Source organism: Callorhinus ursinus, unplaced genomic scaffold (assembly GCF_003265705.2).
Source record: "Callorhinus ursinus isolate GAN/ISIS: 27379988/994484 unplaced genomic scaffold, GSC_fseal_2.0 scaffold11, whole genome shotgun sequence".
NCBI classification, from domain to species: domain Eukaryota; kingdom Metazoa; phylum Chordata; class Mammalia; order Carnivora; family Otariidae; genus Callorhinus; species Callorhinus ursinus.
The window spans coordinates 49048107-49066283 of record NW_027397073.1 but is presented as its reverse complement, the minus strand read 5'-3'; the positions used below and the strand labels follow the sequence as shown (position 1 = coordinate 49066283).

The window sequence follows — 18177 nt, the reverse complement described above, 5'->3', positions numbered from 1 at the left end:
TCCTTCCTTCCTTCCTTCCTTCCTTCCTTCCTTCCTTCCTTCCTTCCAAGATTTACTTATTTGAGAGAGAGAGAACGGGAGCAAGGCGAGGGGCAGAAGGAGGGGGAGAGAGACTCCTCAAGCAGACTCCTCATTTGAGTGCTGAATTTTGACCTGGGGCTTGATCCCACAACACTGAGATCATGAGCTGAGCCAAAATCAAGAGTCAAACACCTAACCAACTGAGCCACCCAGGCATCCCTTCATGTTTATCTCTAAGTTACTAACCTCCCTTACCACTATCAGGATGGCATGGGTGGGTGGGTGTGCCTTTTATCTGTAGTCTTGGGTAAGATCCTCTGCCTCTTCTTCCATTGGATGGCCTTATTTTCCCTCTAATTATCCTGCTATGTGTTGTGATTGACTTATAAGTGATGACAAGCATTCTGGAAGGACACCAGGCTTAAATCTAAATAAATCAGTTCCTCCAGAAGGCCTGTGAAGCTTTCATCAAATGTCCTTGGCCATGAGCCCCATATTTTCCTTGAACTCAGTGCCCACCCCATCTTTTGTGTTGTTTTAAATGCTCTGCAGTGAAATCATCCTGAGGACATGGTCAGTCTGTTGAAGAATGGTGGCCATCATTCATCAGAACAGAAAAGCATGTTGGAGTGTTTTGGCTAGCTCTGATTGGTCAAGAGTAAAAGCAAGATTTCTTTAATAATCTTTTGAAAATAAATCTTTTTGTAGAGTAAAACATAATATCCCTTATACCATCATTATAACGACCTCATTATTTGTGAACCATGACCAATGGATGGTTTCTGGGAGATAAAATCCATTCAGGGAGAACCTCAGTGTCAGGGACATCATGAGTCCAATGCAAAATTATATAAGCAAAATGATTCCTGTTCCCAGAATTGTTTACTCTAAAGCAAAGTGTTATTATATTTACTTTGACATGACAATGTATGGAAAACTGAATTTTTGTAGGTACCTTTCTTCTAATATTTAAAAAAATATTTTTGATAGATTTTTTTTTTCTAAAGTAGGCTCCACACCCAGAGTAGTACCCAATGCAGGGCTTGAACTCATGACCCTGAGATCAAGACCTGAGTGGAAATCAAGAGTTAGATGTTTAACCCAATGAGCCACCCTGGATAGATTGATTTTCTAAGACAAAAAAGAAAAGTCTCTCAAATTTGTAAACAGCTATATAGATCTATTGATTTCCCTTTGGTATGCAAATATATGATTTAAAAAAACACTTGTTAGGTTAGAGTGCTTCCCATTTTACAAATTATATACACTTTATTCAAATAATTGTGGGTATATTTATTTCTAAAGGTTGTTTTATCTAGACACCAACAAATCATTAATCAAACCCTATGACATTATTTCTTGCCTATTAGATTTCTTTATCCCATTTTGTGTTTAGCAAAAGAAGTACCTGTCTATTTTAAAATAAAGTGTATGCATTACTTAAGACCTCTTACTCTTTGTTCCCTAAAGCATTATCAGAAACATCAGTTTATTTCCTATAGTAACTCCTGCTGCAAAGCTGTTATGAGCATAGTTAGATGCTAGACACTTTATAAATAGTAGAAACCACCTTATCTACTTAAGACATAGTCTATTTTCTTTCTGCTCTAAAATCTAAAAATCTATAAGATCTTTTCACTTTTGAACATCTTTCAGGTTGGTGGGATTTTTTTTTCTCTTTGCACTGATTGGCATTCCATTTATTAAAGATACACATACACGTGTATGTATGTGTTAATCTATATCATAAGTTGATGCTTCATAGGTTATTTGTGAAACCATAAGCTAATAGCATTACTCTTCTAAGTAAGGGACAGGGTTTTTTTTTTTTTTATTGGTTCAGATTTGGTTATATTTTTCGCCTTCTTGAGAGAGACTTTTGAGAGCCCCAAGTCAATTATTACTTGTCACTTATTTTGAAAGTCAATATAGAAAGAAAGAGGGGAAAAAACCATCAAGGGTAACTAACTTCATGATTTTCTTGGTGAAAATGTCTGTCTTCGTGGAGTCTTTTGAGATGCTTTTATTAGTCATTCATAACTGAAACTGTCTTTTTCAGTCAGTCCATCCCAAGAGTCTGTCCATTACATGAAGAAAGTGTATTTGAGAGCCTTGAGTCAGGTAGTTTAACCAGGGTTGTTCACCTTGTCTGCTGCTTTGGCCTGCGTGGCTATTGCATGATGTACACCAAGGTCTCCTGTTTTATCCTACTGAGATAAAACTGAAGGCCACATTCTTCTAGAGTGCTTTGTTATGCTTTTTAGTAGCAATTTAGTATACACACACACACACACACACACACACACACACACACACACTGAAAGACGTTTGGAAGCACAAAGGCATCTAAAATCTGGACCTAGAAACCTTTTAAGAAGTGGAAACTTAAATAAGGGGTTTTAATTTTATCATGTGGGTCCCTTTCTACAGACCTGGAGAGGAAATGAGCTGGAAGAGTGGACCCCTCGGACATACCAGGATTTAGAAGGTCTTCCTTGTATTGTGATATTAACTGGCAAAGATCCTCTTGGAGAAACATTTCCCAGGTACAATGTGAACGGCCAGTTCCCATTCTTCATTAGTTGCCCAGCTAAGCTGATGGCTAAAACTTGGCTGACACTTAGCCATTTCATTCATTGGGCTCCTCGAGGAGGAAGAGAATCGCTTTCCTCAGAGAGAAAAGACACACACCCTTCCTTGACCCTTTGTTTTGATTTTCCAGAGATTGCCTAGCATTGGGTAAATGGAAGGTAGCCACAGTGAGAAGTGTCTCTGCATCAAAGCAGGGCCGCCAGAGAGGCAGGGAGGGAAAGCATCTGCCCCAACTGGGATTTTGTTATTTGGATGAAGTGTCTCTTCATTTGCTATTCCCACGCCCGTTAAGGGCCCAGGGCCTGGGGACAGGAAGGCCTCAACGCCAGTAATAACAGCACGAGCCACATGCTTCCTGTGTGTCAGGCATTGCCGCAGATGTCTTCCCTGCGCCATCCGTGCATTCCATACAGCCCATGAGCCAGGCACTGCTATTCTATTCTATCCTTGGGGAGGAGGAAGTGGCTAGTGCAAGGTCATAACAGCGAGGAGGCAACAAAGCTGAGGTTTGACTCAAGGCCAGATGGACTCACCCAAAACATCATGACTTACGTGCAGGTCTTTGAAGTACTGTGACCTCCGGCTCATCGACTCAAGCTATTTAACTCGCACAGCCTTGGAGCAGGAGGTGGGTCTGGCGTGCTGCTATGTCTCCAAAGAGGTCATCCGGGGCCCCGCTGTTGCCCTGGACCTTAGTGGGAAGGAGCAGGAGAGAGCCTCTGCCAGCGAGAACGATGCTGAGGAGCTGCTGGTTGACCTGGAGAGGCCACAGAGCAACGGTAGTGCTGTCACTGGAACCTCGGGTCAGTGCTTGCTTGCTGTCTGTGGGGACGTGGGGGTGGGGGGGTAGGGGGGAGGGGGGAGGCATTTACTCATACCTCTCAAGCACATCAGAGGAGCCTTTGGTGGCTCGGGCATCCGGTCCAGACCTCGGGTTCCCAGGAGAGATACTTGGAAAACATTAACTGTTGAACAGCCACAGAATACTTCTTGGGATAAACATTTAATGAAGAACTTGGTAATAAGCTAAGTATAATAAATAAATTTTACCAATCCCAGCCTGCACCATTTTCCCGAGTCTTTTCCACCCTTAATCACCTCATGGATATTATACATCTGCAATTTGCACAGAAGCCTTCTTTTCCGTCTAGATCCGAAAGCTGTTAAGTTTGTGCTCATTGGCTTGGTACCTGGCACAGTGTTTACTTGTTTGAATGAATGCATGAATGAGTGAATGAATGGCTTTTCTAAGCAGTCAATGGCAAGTGTTTGTAGACCGAAGGCTACTCTGGGGCCACTGGCCGTGCTGAGCTGCCATGCAGCCTGCCAGCCCCACTCCTGGAGCGTCACTGAATGGCCTCTGGCAGTGCCCGGCATGAACTCTCTTTTGATGACTTATATTACTGCAAATGCAGCACTGTTTCCATTTTTTTTTCTCATTAGGAAAGTAATAAAACAACACAGAAAACTTGGAGAATGTAACAAAGGATAGAGAAGAGGTTAAAAATTAAAACCCTGGGGTGCCCAGCTGGCTCAGTCAGTAGAGCATGAGACTCTTGATCTTGGGGTTGTGAGGTCAAGCCCCACACTGGGGGTGGAGATTTCTTTTAAAAATAAATAAAGAGGCGGCACGTGGGTGGCTCAGTTGGTTAAGCGTCTGCCTTTGGCTCAGGCCATGATCCCGGGGTCCTGGGACGGAGCCCTGAGTTGGGCTCCCTGCTCAGCGGGAAGCCTGCTTCTCCCTCTGCCCCTCCCCCCTCATGTTTTCTTACTTTCTCTCTCAAATAAATAAAATCTTTAAAATAAATGAATAAATAAAAATGAAAACTCCACGACCAGAGAAGACCACTGTGAACATTCTTCTTTCCCATGTCTCCCCTCTTCCATCATCATAACACATGCATGCAGACACACAGACGGTTTCAGGTCGCAGGCAGCCCTCGTGAGTCTGTTCATCCTGCAGCTGCTGCTGGATGGCTACAGGAATCGAAGAGGCGGTCCTCTACGGGGCTTTCTGTGTTGATAGGGACCCTCCGCCTGGAAGAGCAAGAGGACTGTTCTACTGGGTGTGCCCAGCTGCGCGCCTCAGCCAGGGGTCCGGGCTGTACCTTCCTCCAACCCCAGCACTCCAGGCTCCCCAGTGGTTTCTCTGAGACCAGTTCAGAATAAAGGCAAGAAGTTTGGGGGCTAGTAAAGAGTAACAGAAGGGAAGGGGGACCATCACATCTGGAAGTTTCTGGATACCAGCATCAGCGAGGGAGAGGTGAGGGGGTGTTACCTCCTTCCTGGGGCTCTTTAGTCAGACCCTCCCCTTTCCCTGCACTTCCAGAGCTGCCCCACAAGGCTCACACAGTCTTGTCCTTGCTCCGATTAACTGGCACAAAGGTCATGGCTTGCCTTCTGCTGCTTAGTTTCCCTCCCTCCAGGGACAACCTGGCCTGCCTGTGCTCCCACCACTGAGCACACGTCCCTCAGCCGTGGGCTGACTCTGAGGGTCCTTGGGGAAGTTCACTGCCGAAAGTGTGCAGGCTCTAAAGGCCAGGGCTGTGAGGGGAAAAGCAGGCTCTCATGCAAGATGGAAGGACACAAAAGTCAGATGAGCAAGTGGAGTGACTTAGTTGCAGCAACCTCCAGTTACTGGCTGCCCCTCTGGGACCTCCTGAGGTTGGGATTTGACCTACATGCCTTCGAGCATCAGTGTGAGCTCAGAAAGGGCCTTCCGTCCTGAACGTATGAACTTTTGGTTTGTCCACAAATGAAAGAGTGGCTGACCCATCAGAGGGGAAAACGTATTTGAAGTGAATTGGCCAAATGCACAGAGATCTCTGGATGAAAGCAAGACCTCATTGAGTGTAGATTGTGCCTTACATCCTCTGTCACATGGAGACATTCCCCACGCTGGTTTGGGCATCCATGGGAAGTGGCTACCTCCCTGGGAACTTCTCCACAACCAGAAGCGTGAGACCCTTGGACCCCAGGAGGTGGCAAGTGCCCTGGAGCAGAACTTGAACATGGAGCCTGTATTGGTCAGGGTCGGATGAATCAGGTGGCATATTCAAATGAGGTCACCGAGGAGAGTTTAATAAAGTTACACCATTTACAAAGATGGGGGTAGGATTTAGAAAAGGAGCTCGAGGTATAGTTACCCCCAGAGCGCCCTGGGCACCCTGGGCCCAAGGAAGCCAGCAGAGGAAGCAGCGTCTGGGACTGGAGAGGCCACAGCCCTCCCGGAGGAAGGCGGTCTAGCCTGGCCGGCATGCAGGGAGGGAACCGGGCAGTAAACGGCCGAGCCCTGCTGATGGATACGTCCGTCTTCTTCCAGGCTCCATCATGGAGAACGGGGTGAGCTCTTCCAGCACGGCCGACAAGTCCCAGAAACTGTCCCTGACCCCCAGCTTCCAGAGCCCGGCCAACAGCATGGGGCTGGATGAAGGGGTCTCCACGGGCACAACGGGAGCTGGGGAGACCCTGAAGCAGGAGTGCGACTCCCTGGGCCCCCAGATGGCCAGCAGCACCACCTCCAAGCCGTCGTCGTCCTCATCCTCGGGCCCCCGGGCCCTCTCGTGGCCGGGGCAGCCGCCCCAGGGCTGCAGGGGCCTGCACACCGCCCTGCCCCCGATCGTGATCTTATCGAAGGCGGCCTACAGCCTGCTGGGCTCGCAGCGGGGAGGCAAGCCGCCCGCGTCCTCCTCGCTGCTGCCGCACGCCGACGTGGCCTGGGTGAGCTCCCTGCGGCCGCTCCTGCACAAGGACATGAGCAGCGAGGAGCAGTCCCTCTACTACCGGCAGTGGACCTCGGCTCGGCAGCACCACGCCGACTTCAGCAACCAGCCGGACCCCGCCTCGGGCGCCCGCACCTGCCACCCCCGGCGGCTGCTGCTGACCGGCCCCCCTCAGGTAGGACCTGTGGTCCCCAAGAAGGAAGGCAGCGGGGGAGCCGCGCGAGGTGGGGTGGGGGTTGACCCAGAGCGATGAGGTCCTCGCTCTGCCTCTCAGGGGCAGGAGCGATCCAAGAGCCCAGGTGTGAAATCTCGTCTCTCTTCTCCTTCCCTCTCTTCCCCTCCCTCCTCCCCAATTAAAAATATTTCCATCAGGTGGGAAAGACCGGCTCCTATTTACAGTTCCTTAGGATCCTCTTCCGCATGCTCATCAGGCTCCTGGAGGTGGATGTGTATGATGAGGGAGAGATCAACGCGGGTGAGTTGCGCGGGTCGCGGGCCGAGATACAAGACACTGACACCCAAGTCCGCTTGCGGGCTGTCCCGGTGCCGAATGTGCAGGGTTATCGGGAGGCCAGGAGCGCCGTGCGAGCAAACGGTTGTGCGGACACTGTGGCCACTTTTTAGCTCTTTAAGTTGCGGTGGAGTCTTCCACTTCTGGCCTCCCCTTCTTAACGTCCCCCGGGAGGCAGGGCAGAGAGGCATTTTATAAAGCCCTCGTAGGTGGATTAGTTGCTTCTATGGGTGTAAAATTCACTTGCAGTATTCTGCTCAGGGTCCGATATTCGCTGGTTACTTCTGCTTTAACAGCAGGCTCGGAGAGAAGGTATATGGGTAACTCTAAAACTTTGTGCAGAACCAAAACCTAGTGCCATTAACAAACCCCTTCACGTTTGCAGAAAGATGCAGGAGCTAGTGCTTGACAGGGCTGTGGGGGCTGGTTTTCAAAAAGATTATCTCCCATCTTCCTCCTGTAGCCCCTTCTCAGCCCTTCCCCATCAGCTGTCACCTGAGGCTCCCACGGGCAGGGAGCCTGGCCAGCAGAGCCAGAAAGTGAGCGTGAGCAGGATCAGCCAGCATTAGCTCTGTAGCTAGGGACAGTGTGGCCTCCATATTGTGGCTTCACATCTTGGAGCAGTGACCTGTACTGGAAGGGGGGGCGGGGAGGGGGGCATGGACAGTAGAAGTCATCAGGTAGAAGTTCTTCCAAGCCCCTCAGAGATGAGTCTGGAAAAGGGAAAGGCCTTGGCATCTTCTGTCAGATTGGCCCTCAGATCTCACCCCACTTGCTGCTTGTCCTAAATAGTTGGACTTGTTCTGTGACAAGCCCAAGGGACTAGTTCAGTCCAGAGCAAGACTAGGCAAAGTCAGCCGTATTTAATCATTGTATTATCACTTTCGGCCCTATTTCCACTCCTTCATGATTGCAGACACACACACAATCCCATCTTCCCACCGGCCTCTCCTTGTTTGTGTCCCCACCTGAGCTGCACCAGACCCCAGGCCCACCACAGAGGGGACCGAGAGATCCAAGTTGGCCTTGAAACACTCAGGGCCGCCTGGAGGGGGCTGGGACCAAGAGGGCAAAGGCAGAACCACACAGAGAAGGAAAGAGGGACCTGTCATCTCGCCAACCTTCTCACAAAGTCCCTGGGCTCCACAAGACAACGACGCCTTTAATTTTCTCCTCAGATCCGGCTACACTGTTCTTGGGCTTTAATCTGTGTGATGAGCTGTGAGAGAATCTACCACAGCTGGTGTGACCAGCAAACCGGGCCTTTGTGCCGTTAGCTTGGCTTTATTCCTTCTACCTCATTTTAGTGCAGGTGAATGCGATGGTGCTCTGGAGAGCCACGGTGGTATTAAAAAAAAAAAACAAAACAAAACTAGAATAAGCTTTGGGTTTTATTTATTTTTTAAAGATTTATTTATTTAACAGAGAGAGACACAGAGAGAGAGGGAACACAAGCAGGGGGAGTGGGAGAGGGAGAAGCAGGCTTCCCGCCGAGCAGGGAGCCCGATGCGGGGCTTGATCCCAGGACCCTGGGATCATGACCTGAGCCGACGGCAGACGCCCGACTGAGCCACCCAGGCGCCCAAACATAAACGATACTGTGTTAAAAAAATAATAACTGTACTTGTAGTCTTTAGGTTTTTTTTTTAAGCTTTTCTCTTTCTCCCTTTGAAAGTTATCTTAAGCTTTTGAATCTTATGAATTTTATCAATAGTAACAATAAATATCCTCTATTGGTTACCCTCCCTGCGCCTACCATGTCTGAGCATTTCCAGCACACCATCTGGAATTCTTACAATAACGGGGCTCCCTGCGAGCTGAGGGCGGTGGCTGTCACTATGCAGTAGGAAGGAGCAGTCTGCATTCAAGCCCGGGGCTACTAGCTCTCAAACTTGACTATTGGAGCCACCTAAGCAGCTTTAATTGCCGTGACAGGTGTCTGGGGACTAAGGGCGATTGTGGGGGTAGTGACCTAAGTACAGGGATTTCTTTTACAAGCTCCCAGGTGATTCTCCTATGCAGCAAACACTGGGAATCTTGCTCAGTGCATCCCTAAAATCTCTTAGGCGGTCCATATTTTAAACCCCACAACGAAAACGGTGAGAATTTAGATCACCTAAAATTAAACAAGCTTTTCAGACAATTTGGGGAGCTGGGATGGGAGACTAGTTGATCTCCTGGAAGTGGTTGTTGGTGAACCAGATCTGTAGAGGTTCATGCTGGGGCCAGTGAGGGCATGAGTCTCTCCCGGCATGGGCCTGAAGGAATCATTCTGGGCCTGTCTGCCCTGGGACATGGGAGATCATTTTTCAGAAATGCCTTTGTCCACCCATCTGGGAGTCATGTTTCCTAAAACCTCTCGTCCCTGACCCTTGGGAGGGAGGTTGGGAGGCTGGTCAGTCTGGCTGCTCTGCACACTTTCTTTCTTCTTGTCCTAGATCACAGTGAAAGCCGTGAAGTCAGCCAGTTGGAGGGCGAGCCCTGGCCTGACATTGAGAGCTTCCGTAAAATGCCCTTTGACGTCAGTGTGCACGATCCCAAGTACAGCTTGATGAGCCTGGTATATACAGAGAAGCTGGCAGGGGTCAAACAAGGTCAGTGCCAGCAGAGCTAGGCGGACCCCTCTGCAGGTCAAGGGGCACCTAAACCAAGGCAGGAGGTCTGGGGCAGTTTAATCATTGAGAGCAGTTTAAAGGAATTCTGCTTTTCCCTTCTCTTACACATGTATTGATCACCTTTTACTTTTCATACCTGACTCTCTGGGCATAAATTATAGAATCCTTGGAAGAGGCCTTTCAGGGAATGGGGGACTTTCTTCCCAGGAGTAGGGGCTCCATGCACATCATGGCAAGGTTTTTTTGCCCCTTGATATGCAGAAGCAATAAAGGATGCCAAAGCCGAGGAGCCCAGGAAGCGAGGAACCGTGTCCATGATGCTGACCAAGTACGCGGCCTACAACACCTTCCACCACTGCGAGCAATGCCACCAGTACATGGACTTCACTTCTGCCTCCCAGGTGTGGCCCCCTTGTCCTTGCCTGTCGCCCAACAAGGATCTTGTGTGTCAGGACTGAAAAGGAAGGCTCCCAGTTTCGGGCCCTAGACAGAGGACACCTGATTTACGAGATGGAGCTGCACATTTGTGAGCAGAATGTGGGAAGCAATTAATTACTTTGAGCTTATTAGGATTGTGGGCAGTGGGAGGAGAAGGGAAAGAAAGAAACTTGAGTTTTAGCCTCTGAAGTCACTTTATCAAAATGGTTCCATGTGTCGTGTTTAGGTTAGCTGTTATCTGTGATCCTGAAAAAATGAGATAGTATGGTATATTTGGTGAAATATATGGTGGAAAAAGGTGGGCCTTTTTCCCACTTTGGGTTGTTGACAAAAATGGTGCTCTTATCTAACAAGTCCACGGGGTGCCCTTTGAGCTGTGAACAAGTCTGCTGATCGGCACGGACCAAGTCATTTTCTTACTCCAGTGTGGGGTGGTCTTGATCACTAGGCATACGGAGGGGTCAATATTTATCTTTTATTTAGAGAGAAGTGAGAGGTAGAAACACAGAAGGTGAGCCAATACCCCATAGTCTTTGGCTGCTTTTTGGCCAGAGCATCTGTAAACACAAAAGGTGGGAAAGGCAGCAAATGACAGCAGTCCAGAGCCCATGTGGGGGATAAGTTCTATGTTGCTTTCTCCCACTTTACCTTCTTGATTTTTATGACTTAGTTCTGAACACCTAGAACAACTCTTCCTTCCTGTAGGACATGCTGATGGGACTTCCCCCAAACTTGCTTCCGCTCTGGAGGACCATGTCTTCACCCTTTTCCCACAAGGTGCCAGAAGGGATATACTGAAAAACTGGATTGGTCACTCTGCTCTTCTAATACAAGTTATCTTTTATGCCCCATTTGTTTTCTTGGTGTTCTTGAAAACTTTTGGTGGGCTAGTTTGTAATCCACTCACAATGCTTTACAGAATATAGAAGATTCAAGTCTCCGGTTTATAAATCATAAGCTTTTAGAAAACTTATTAAAAATCCTGTTTATATAGTTAGTTTCTATGATTGTAGTATTCACTAAGTAGTATATTCCCACACTTGTGAAGCAGAATGAACTAGAATTTAAGGGAAGAATTACAATACTATTTTCCTATGTAACATAATATTTAGGTTAAAACTTTTGGGAAATCTACCTGATTTCTAGCTGCTGCGGAAAATTGATGCTACCCTTTCATGAAGCCCAATGCCGTGTTGTAAAGCACCTAAAGACCTTTATGTAATTATTCACTGAGCTGGGTTACTGATAGAGCATGTGGACTTTATTATTTTTTTAAATATGTATTTATTTATTTTCAGAGGGGAAAGGGGCAACGGGAGAGGGTGAGACAGAATCCCAAGCAGACTCTGCTGAGCGCAGAGCCCACAGTGGGGCTCGAACCCACAACCCTGAGATCACGACCTGAGCCAAAACCAAAAGTCGGATGTTTAACCGACTGAGCCACTGAGGCGCCCTGAGCATTTGAACTTTGTAGCAAAAATTAGTTTTTATTTTTTAAGCTCCGTGCCCAACATGGGACTTGAAATCTTGGCCCCTGAAATCAAGAGTCACGTGCTCTACCAACTGAGCCAGCCAGGTGCCCCAACTTTCTGGCAGTTTAAAAAATAAATTAGTTTTATATTTGCCTTCAATTAGTCAAATGGTCTTTTCCTGGAAGCCAGAGTTCTAGGCTAAGTGTTCAAATTTCTTCAGCTTCTACTGTAGCTAGGAAAGATGGGGCCACAGATGCATTTTAATGTTAGCCCTAATGTTTTACTTAGCAAAATGATATTCATTTAGCTTGATCCACATAGATGGAAGTGATTTTCCCCCTAAAACTGGGCACCTTTGAAAATGTTCAGAGAGCAGGACATCCCACAGGGATATTTAACCTCTGCATAAGTCTGAGTGGTAGTGGCTCTAAGAACATGAGGAATTCAAAGACCGTGCCAGGCAACAGAAAATTCTCCATCCTCAGAGAGGCTGTGTAGAGGCAAGATGCTTGGCTCTCATGTCAGTGGTAGCGACTAAAAGATGAAGCATTTGCGTTTCCAACTCTTCCAATGTTGCAGGCACAGCCAGATCTGGTGGCCTCTAGAAGTTCAGGTTAGTTTGCCTCTCTTGAAAACAACCTTAATGAGTGGTCTAGAAGTTTGCAAACCATGAGCTTACATCCTTTTCCTCTCTTCTATACAAACACAGATGTCCGACTCCACCCTTCACGCATTCACGTTCTCTTCCTCCATGCTGGGAGAAGAGGTGCAGCTCTATTTCATCATTCCCAAATCCAAAGAGAGTCATTTTGTCTTCAGCAAGCAGGGCAAACACCTGGAGAGTATGCGGCTGCCCCTGGTTTCTGACAAGGTGGGTGGCAGTATCTGGATGCGAACACTGATTTCAGACAGACAGGCCCGACATACTAGATTGGGTTCTCCAAACTTCCTAAATCTAAGGGTTTTAATTTCCCTTTTTGGTCTCTGGTTCTTTTCTTTTTTTTTTTTTTCCCTTTCAGCAGAATTTGAATGCAGTCAAGAGCCCTATTTTCACTCCTTCCAGTGGTCGCCATGAACATGGACTCCTAAACCTCTTTCACGCCATGGAGGGCATCAGCCACCTGCATCTTCTGGTGGTCAAAGAATACGAGATGCCGCTGTACCGCAAGTACTGGCCCAACCACATCATGCTGGTGCTCCCTGGGATGTTCAATAACGCAGGCGTGGGTAAGGGGCCCCTGGGTCACAGAGAAGGGCTGAAAGGTCAAGTGAGCTCCATTCCCCGGACATGAGACTTTCAGAGGTTCCCCTGCCTCTCCAAAGAGTCCTTTCCTCCTGACCAAAGGACTTTTGATTCTTGAGTTTTCCATTCCCTTTATCTGCAGTTGTGCAGAACTTTTAACTTCTGAGGGCTAGTGACTAAAGAAGCCACTGGTAGATTGAGCGTCCCAGGAAGGGTTTTGGATTCTTCCCAACCTCAGCTGCTGATGTTCCGGGGCTGAGCCTGCTGCTGCAGGAATGGAACAGTGAGGAGGAGGGTAGGTAGTAGTTCACTGTGGTCAGGAGGGATCTGGAGGTGTTCCCGAGTCATTGTTAATCATTTTAAAGGCACGTGGCAAGTTCTAAGAGGGGTTCTGTACAACAGGAGATTGGAAGCATCATTACTGCCTACGGCAGTCATCTTAAAAGCATCTGGACAAAGTCTTTCCCGCTTTCCCCCAGAGTTTAAGAGCAATGGGCTGAGTCATCAAAGGGGCACATGGTTATCTGAGCGTGTGACAGAGCTGTGAGAGGCAGAAGACCTCCATTTGGATTCAGAGCTGTGTCTGGTCACTTCCTGCATCGTAGTTCTTAACCATTTCCCCATCTGCTCCTATGGGTGTCTGACTCTATGCAGTCTCTGAAGGGCTGAAGATGAACAGCTGCTAATTGACATGTTAGAGGGAAGTAGGAACATCCAGCCCAGAAACAGCGAATGCAGATGAGACCTGAGTAGTTTCTCTAAATCTCCATCCTTCTCTCCAGGGTCTCATCTTCCCTCATCTCCACGCCCAACACAGCGCGCCCCCCCCCCCCCCTCCCCCCCCCCCCCCCCCCCCCCCCCCCCCCCCCCCCCCGCCTGCTGACCTGTCCCTCTCTCTCCCTTCCTGTCTCTTCTCTTACTGTTCTCCCTTCCATTCCTTTTCATGTCCTTAAACCTTAGCCTTAAGGGCGCCTGGGTGGCTCAGTTGGTTAAGCGACTGCCTTCGACTCAGGTCATGATCCTGGAGTCCCGGGATCGAGTCCCACATCAGGCTTCCTGCTCAGCAGGGAGTCTGCTTCTCCCTCTGACCTTCTTCCCTCTCGTGCTTTCTCTCATTCTCTCTCTGAAATAAATAAAATCTTAAAAAAAAAAAAATCACATGCTCTTTAAAAAAAAAAAAAAAAACCTTAGCCTTAAAAAGGGATTAAAATATTTTCAAAAAGTAGTTTTGAATAGGATTTTCTTTTCCATGTTTATAACTTTATATCAAGTGGATTAAGGCTTTTACATATTTCTGGTTCTCTGTCCTCTCCAAAACCTCATATTTCTCCGTATGAATGTGATCCTCAAATTCTGTGCCTTACCGATGTTTAGGTGAATTTCCTCATCCCAGATCTGACTGAATTTGTTTAGTGCCAGTTTTGCTGTTTTTTGCAACAATTTGAGGAGAAACTAACATATATACAAATGAAATACATGCAAATTATTTTTAATTTTTTATTTGGAAAAAAACAAATTTACCATCTTAGTCATTTTTAAGGGTTCAGTTCAGTAGCAATCAGTATATTCACGTTTTGCAACTAATCTCCCAGAACTCTCATCTTGCAAAACTGAAACTCCATACCATTGAAAATTAACTCCTTATTTCGCCCTTTCCTTGACAACTACCATTCTACTTTATCTCTGTGAATCTACTTTAGGTACCTCATGTAAGCTTGATCATACAATATTTGTTCTTTTGTGTCTGGCTTATTTCACTCAGCAAAATGTTCTTAAGATTCATCTACATTGTGCATGTGTCAGAATTTCCTTCCTTTTTAAGACTGAGTATACACCATTGTGTGTATACACATTTTCTTTATCCATTCATCCACTGATGGGACACTTGTGAATAATGGTATGAACGTAAGACTTACAAGTATCTCTTTAGGAACCCTGATTTCAATTCTTTTGATTATATACTCAGAACTGGAATTGCTGAATCATATGGTAATTGTTTTTAATTTTTTGAGGAATTGACCTACTGCTTTCCATAATGGCTATACCATTTTACATTCCTACCAACAGTGCAAAATGTTTCTTCATATCCTCAGCAATAAATATTTCCTGATTTTTGTCTTTTGTTTTTTATGATAGCCATCCTAATAGGAGATGCTATCTTACTGTGATTTGATTTGCATTTCCCTAATGATTAGTGATGTTGAACATCTTGTCACGTGTTTCTTGGCCACTTGTATATTTACTTTGGACAATCAAGTCTTTTCCCTATTTTTTAATTAGATTTTTTTGTTGTTGACTTGTAGGAGTTCTTTATATATTCTAGATGTTAACCACTACTAATGATCTGTAAATGTTTTCTCCCATTTCATGGGTTGCTTTTCACTGTTTATATCCTTTGTACAGAAATTTTATTTTTATCTTTTTAGATCTTTGAATCTTTATTGTATACTCATTTCTTTTTTAAAACTTTTATTTAAATTCAACTAACATATAGTGTATTATTGGTTTCAGAGGTACAGGCCTATGATTCAGAAGTCTTATATAATACCCAGTGCTCATTACATCACATGCCCTCCTTAATGCCCATCATCCAGTTATCTCAACCCTCTACCGCCCCCCCAGCAACCCTGTTTGTTTCCTATGATTAAGAGTCTCTTATGGTTTGTCTCCCTCTCTGATTTCATTTTGTTTTAGTTTTTCCTCTATTCCCCTATGATCCTGTTTTCTTAAATTCCACGTATCAGTGAGATCATAATTTTTTTCTCTGATCGACTTATTTCGCTTAACGTAATACCCTCTAGCTCCATCCATGTCATTGCAAATAGCAAGATTTCACTTTTTTGATGTAATATTCCTGTGCGTGTGTGTGTGTGTATACACACATTCATCTGTCAATGGACATCTGGGCTCTTTCCATAGTTTGGCTATTGTGAACATTGCTGCTATAAACATTGGGGTGCAGGTGCCCCTTCAGATCACTACATTTGTATCTTTGGGGTAAATACCCAGTAGTGCAATTGCTGGGTCATACGGTAACTCTACTTTCCACTTTGAGAGGAACCTCTGTATTGTTTTCCAGAGTGGCTGCACGAGCTTGCATTCCCACCAACAGTGGGAGGAAGGTTCGCCCTTCTCTGCATCCTCACCAACATGTCATTTCCTGACTTGTTAATTTTTGCCATTCTGACAGGTGTGAGGTGGTATCGCATTGTAGTTTTGATTTGTATTTCCCTGATGCCGAGTGACATGGAGCATTTTTCCATGTGTCTGTTAGCCATTTGGATGTCTTCTTTGGAGAAACGTGTGTTCATATCTTCTGCCCGTTTAGTGATTGGATTCTTTGGGTGTTGAGTTTGATAAGTTCTTTATAGACTTTGGATACTAGCTCTTTATCTGATGAGACATTTACAAATATCTTCTCCCATTCTGTCCGCTGTTTGTCGACTGCTGTTCAAAAGCTTATCTTGATGAAGTCCCAATAGTTCAGTTTTGCCCTTGCTTTCCTTGCCTTCGGAGACATGTCTAGCAAGAAGTTCGAGGTCGAACAGGTTGCTGCCTGTGTTCTCAAGGATTTTGATGGATTTCTGTCTCACATTTAGGTCTTTCATCCATTTTGAGTTTAGTTTTGTGTGTGGTATAAGGAAATGGTCCAGTTTCATTCTTCTGCATGTGGCTGTCCAATTTTCCCAACACCATTTGTCAGAGACTTTTTTCCATGAGATATTCTTTCCTGCTTTGTCAAAGATTAGTTGACCATAGAGTTGAGGGTCCATTTCTGGGCTATTCTGTTCCATTGATCTATGTGCCAGTTTTTGTGCCAGTACCATACTGTCTTGATGATTACAGCTTTATAATAGAGCTTGAAGTCTAAGACTGTGATGTCACCAACTTTGGTTTTCTATTTCAACACTCCTTTAGCGATTTGGGGTCTTTTTCTGGTTCCATACAAATTTTAGGATTATTTGTTCCAGCTCTAAAAAAAATTGATGGTATTTTGATGGGATTACTTTGAATGTGTAGATTGCTCTAGGTAGCATAGACATTTTAACAATGTTTGCTCTTTAGGGGCTCCTGGGTGGCTCAGTCGTTAAGTGTCTGCCTTCGGCTCAGGTCACGATCCCAGGGTCCTGGGATCGAGCCCCACATCGGGGTCCCTGCTCAATGGGAAGCCTGCTTCTCCCTCTCCCCCTGCTTGTGTTCCTTCTCTCACTGTTTGTCAAATAAGTAAACAAAATCTTAAAAAACAAAACCAAAAAAACCACAATGTTTGCTCTTCCAATCCATGGGCATGGAACATTTTTTCCATTTCTTTGTGTCTTCCTCAGTAAAAAAAACAAAACAAAAAAAAACCAGTTTGCTCTTCCAATCCATGAGCATGGAACATTTTTCCATTTCTTTGTGTCTTCCTCAGTTTCTTTCATGAGTGTTCTGTAGTTTTTTGAGTACAGATCCTTTGTCTCTTTGGTTAGGTTTATTCCTAGTTATCTTATGGTTTTGGGTGCAATTATAAATGGGATCAACTCCTTAATTTCTTTCTTGTTTCCTTGTTAGTGTATAGGAATGCAACTGATTTCTGTGCATTGATTTTATATCCTGCCACTTTGCTGAATTCCTGTACGAGCTCTAGCAATTTTGGGGTGGAGTATCTTGGGTTTTCCACAGAGTATCATGTCATCTGCAAGGATTGAGAGTTTGACTTGACAATTGGAATATCTTTTCTTTTTGTTGTCTGATTGCTGGACTGCTAGTACTATGTTGAATAGCAGTGGTGATAGTGGACATCCCTGCTGTGTTCCTGATCCTGGGGGGGAGGAGCTCTGCTTTTCCCCATTGAGAGTATTTGCTGTGAGCTTTTCATATATGGCTTTAATGATATTGAGGTATGTACCCTCTATCCCTACACTGTGACGAGTAAGAAAGGATGCTGTACTTTGTCATGCTTTTTCTGCATCTGTTGAGAGGATCGTATGGTTCTTGTCCTTTCTTTTATGTAGTGTGTCACATTGATTGATTTGCAGATGTTGAACCACCCTTGTAGCCCACGAATAAATTCCACTTGGTCGTGGTGAATAATCCTTTTAATGTACTGTTGGATCCTATTGGCTAGTATTTTGGTGAGAATTTTTGCATGTATGTTTACCAGGAATATTGGTCTATAATTCTCCTTTTTGGTGGGGTCTTTGCCTGGTTTGGGGATCAAGGTAATACTGACCTCATAAAATGAGTTTAGAAGTTTTCTTTCCATTTCTACTTTTTGAAACGGCTTCAGAAGAATAGGTATTATTTCTTCTTTAATGTTTGGTAGAATTCCCCTGGGAAGCCATCTGGTCCTGGGCTTTTGTTTGTTGGGAGATTTTTGATGACTGCTTCAATTTCCTTGCTCGTTATGGGTGCACAGAAATTTTAAATTTTGATGCAGTCCAATTTATCAATCTTTTTCTTCTGTTGGCTGTGCTTTTGGTGTCATATCCAACAAATCATTACTGCATACAACAGCAAGCTTTTCACCTGTTTTTTCCTGAGTTTTATAGTTTTAGCTCTTGCATTTAGATCTTTGATCCAT

The 18177-nt window shown here is 45.5% G+C and overlaps 1 protein-coding gene across 9 annotated transcripts in view; it reads left to right on the top strand.

The window, feature by feature from the left end:
- The window catches only part of GREB1L (GREB1 like retinoic acid receptor coactivator), a 272431-nt gene that overhangs the window by 244112 nt on the left and 10142 nt on the right, over positions 1-18177 (top strand). For 7 of the 9 annotated variants that reach the window (XM_073898430.1, XM_073898429.1, XM_073898428.1 and 4 more), the window contains 8 exons: positions 2452-2567; positions 3172-3416; positions 5936-6510; positions 6708-6810; positions 9285-9440; positions 9723-9862; positions 12081-12242; positions 12391-12598. In XM_073898430.1, coding sequence (XP_073754531.1) covers positions 2452-2567; positions 3172-3416; positions 5936-6510; positions 6708-6810; positions 9285-9440; positions 9723-9862; positions 12081-12242; positions 12391-12598 — 1705 coding nt within the window. The remainder of the gene's footprint in view (positions 1-2451; positions 2568-3171; positions 3417-5935; positions 6511-6707; positions 6811-9284; positions 9441-9722; positions 9863-12080; positions 12243-12390; positions 12599-18177) is intronic. The other 2 variants (XM_025886425.2, XM_073898432.1) reach the window with 1 other exon arrangement.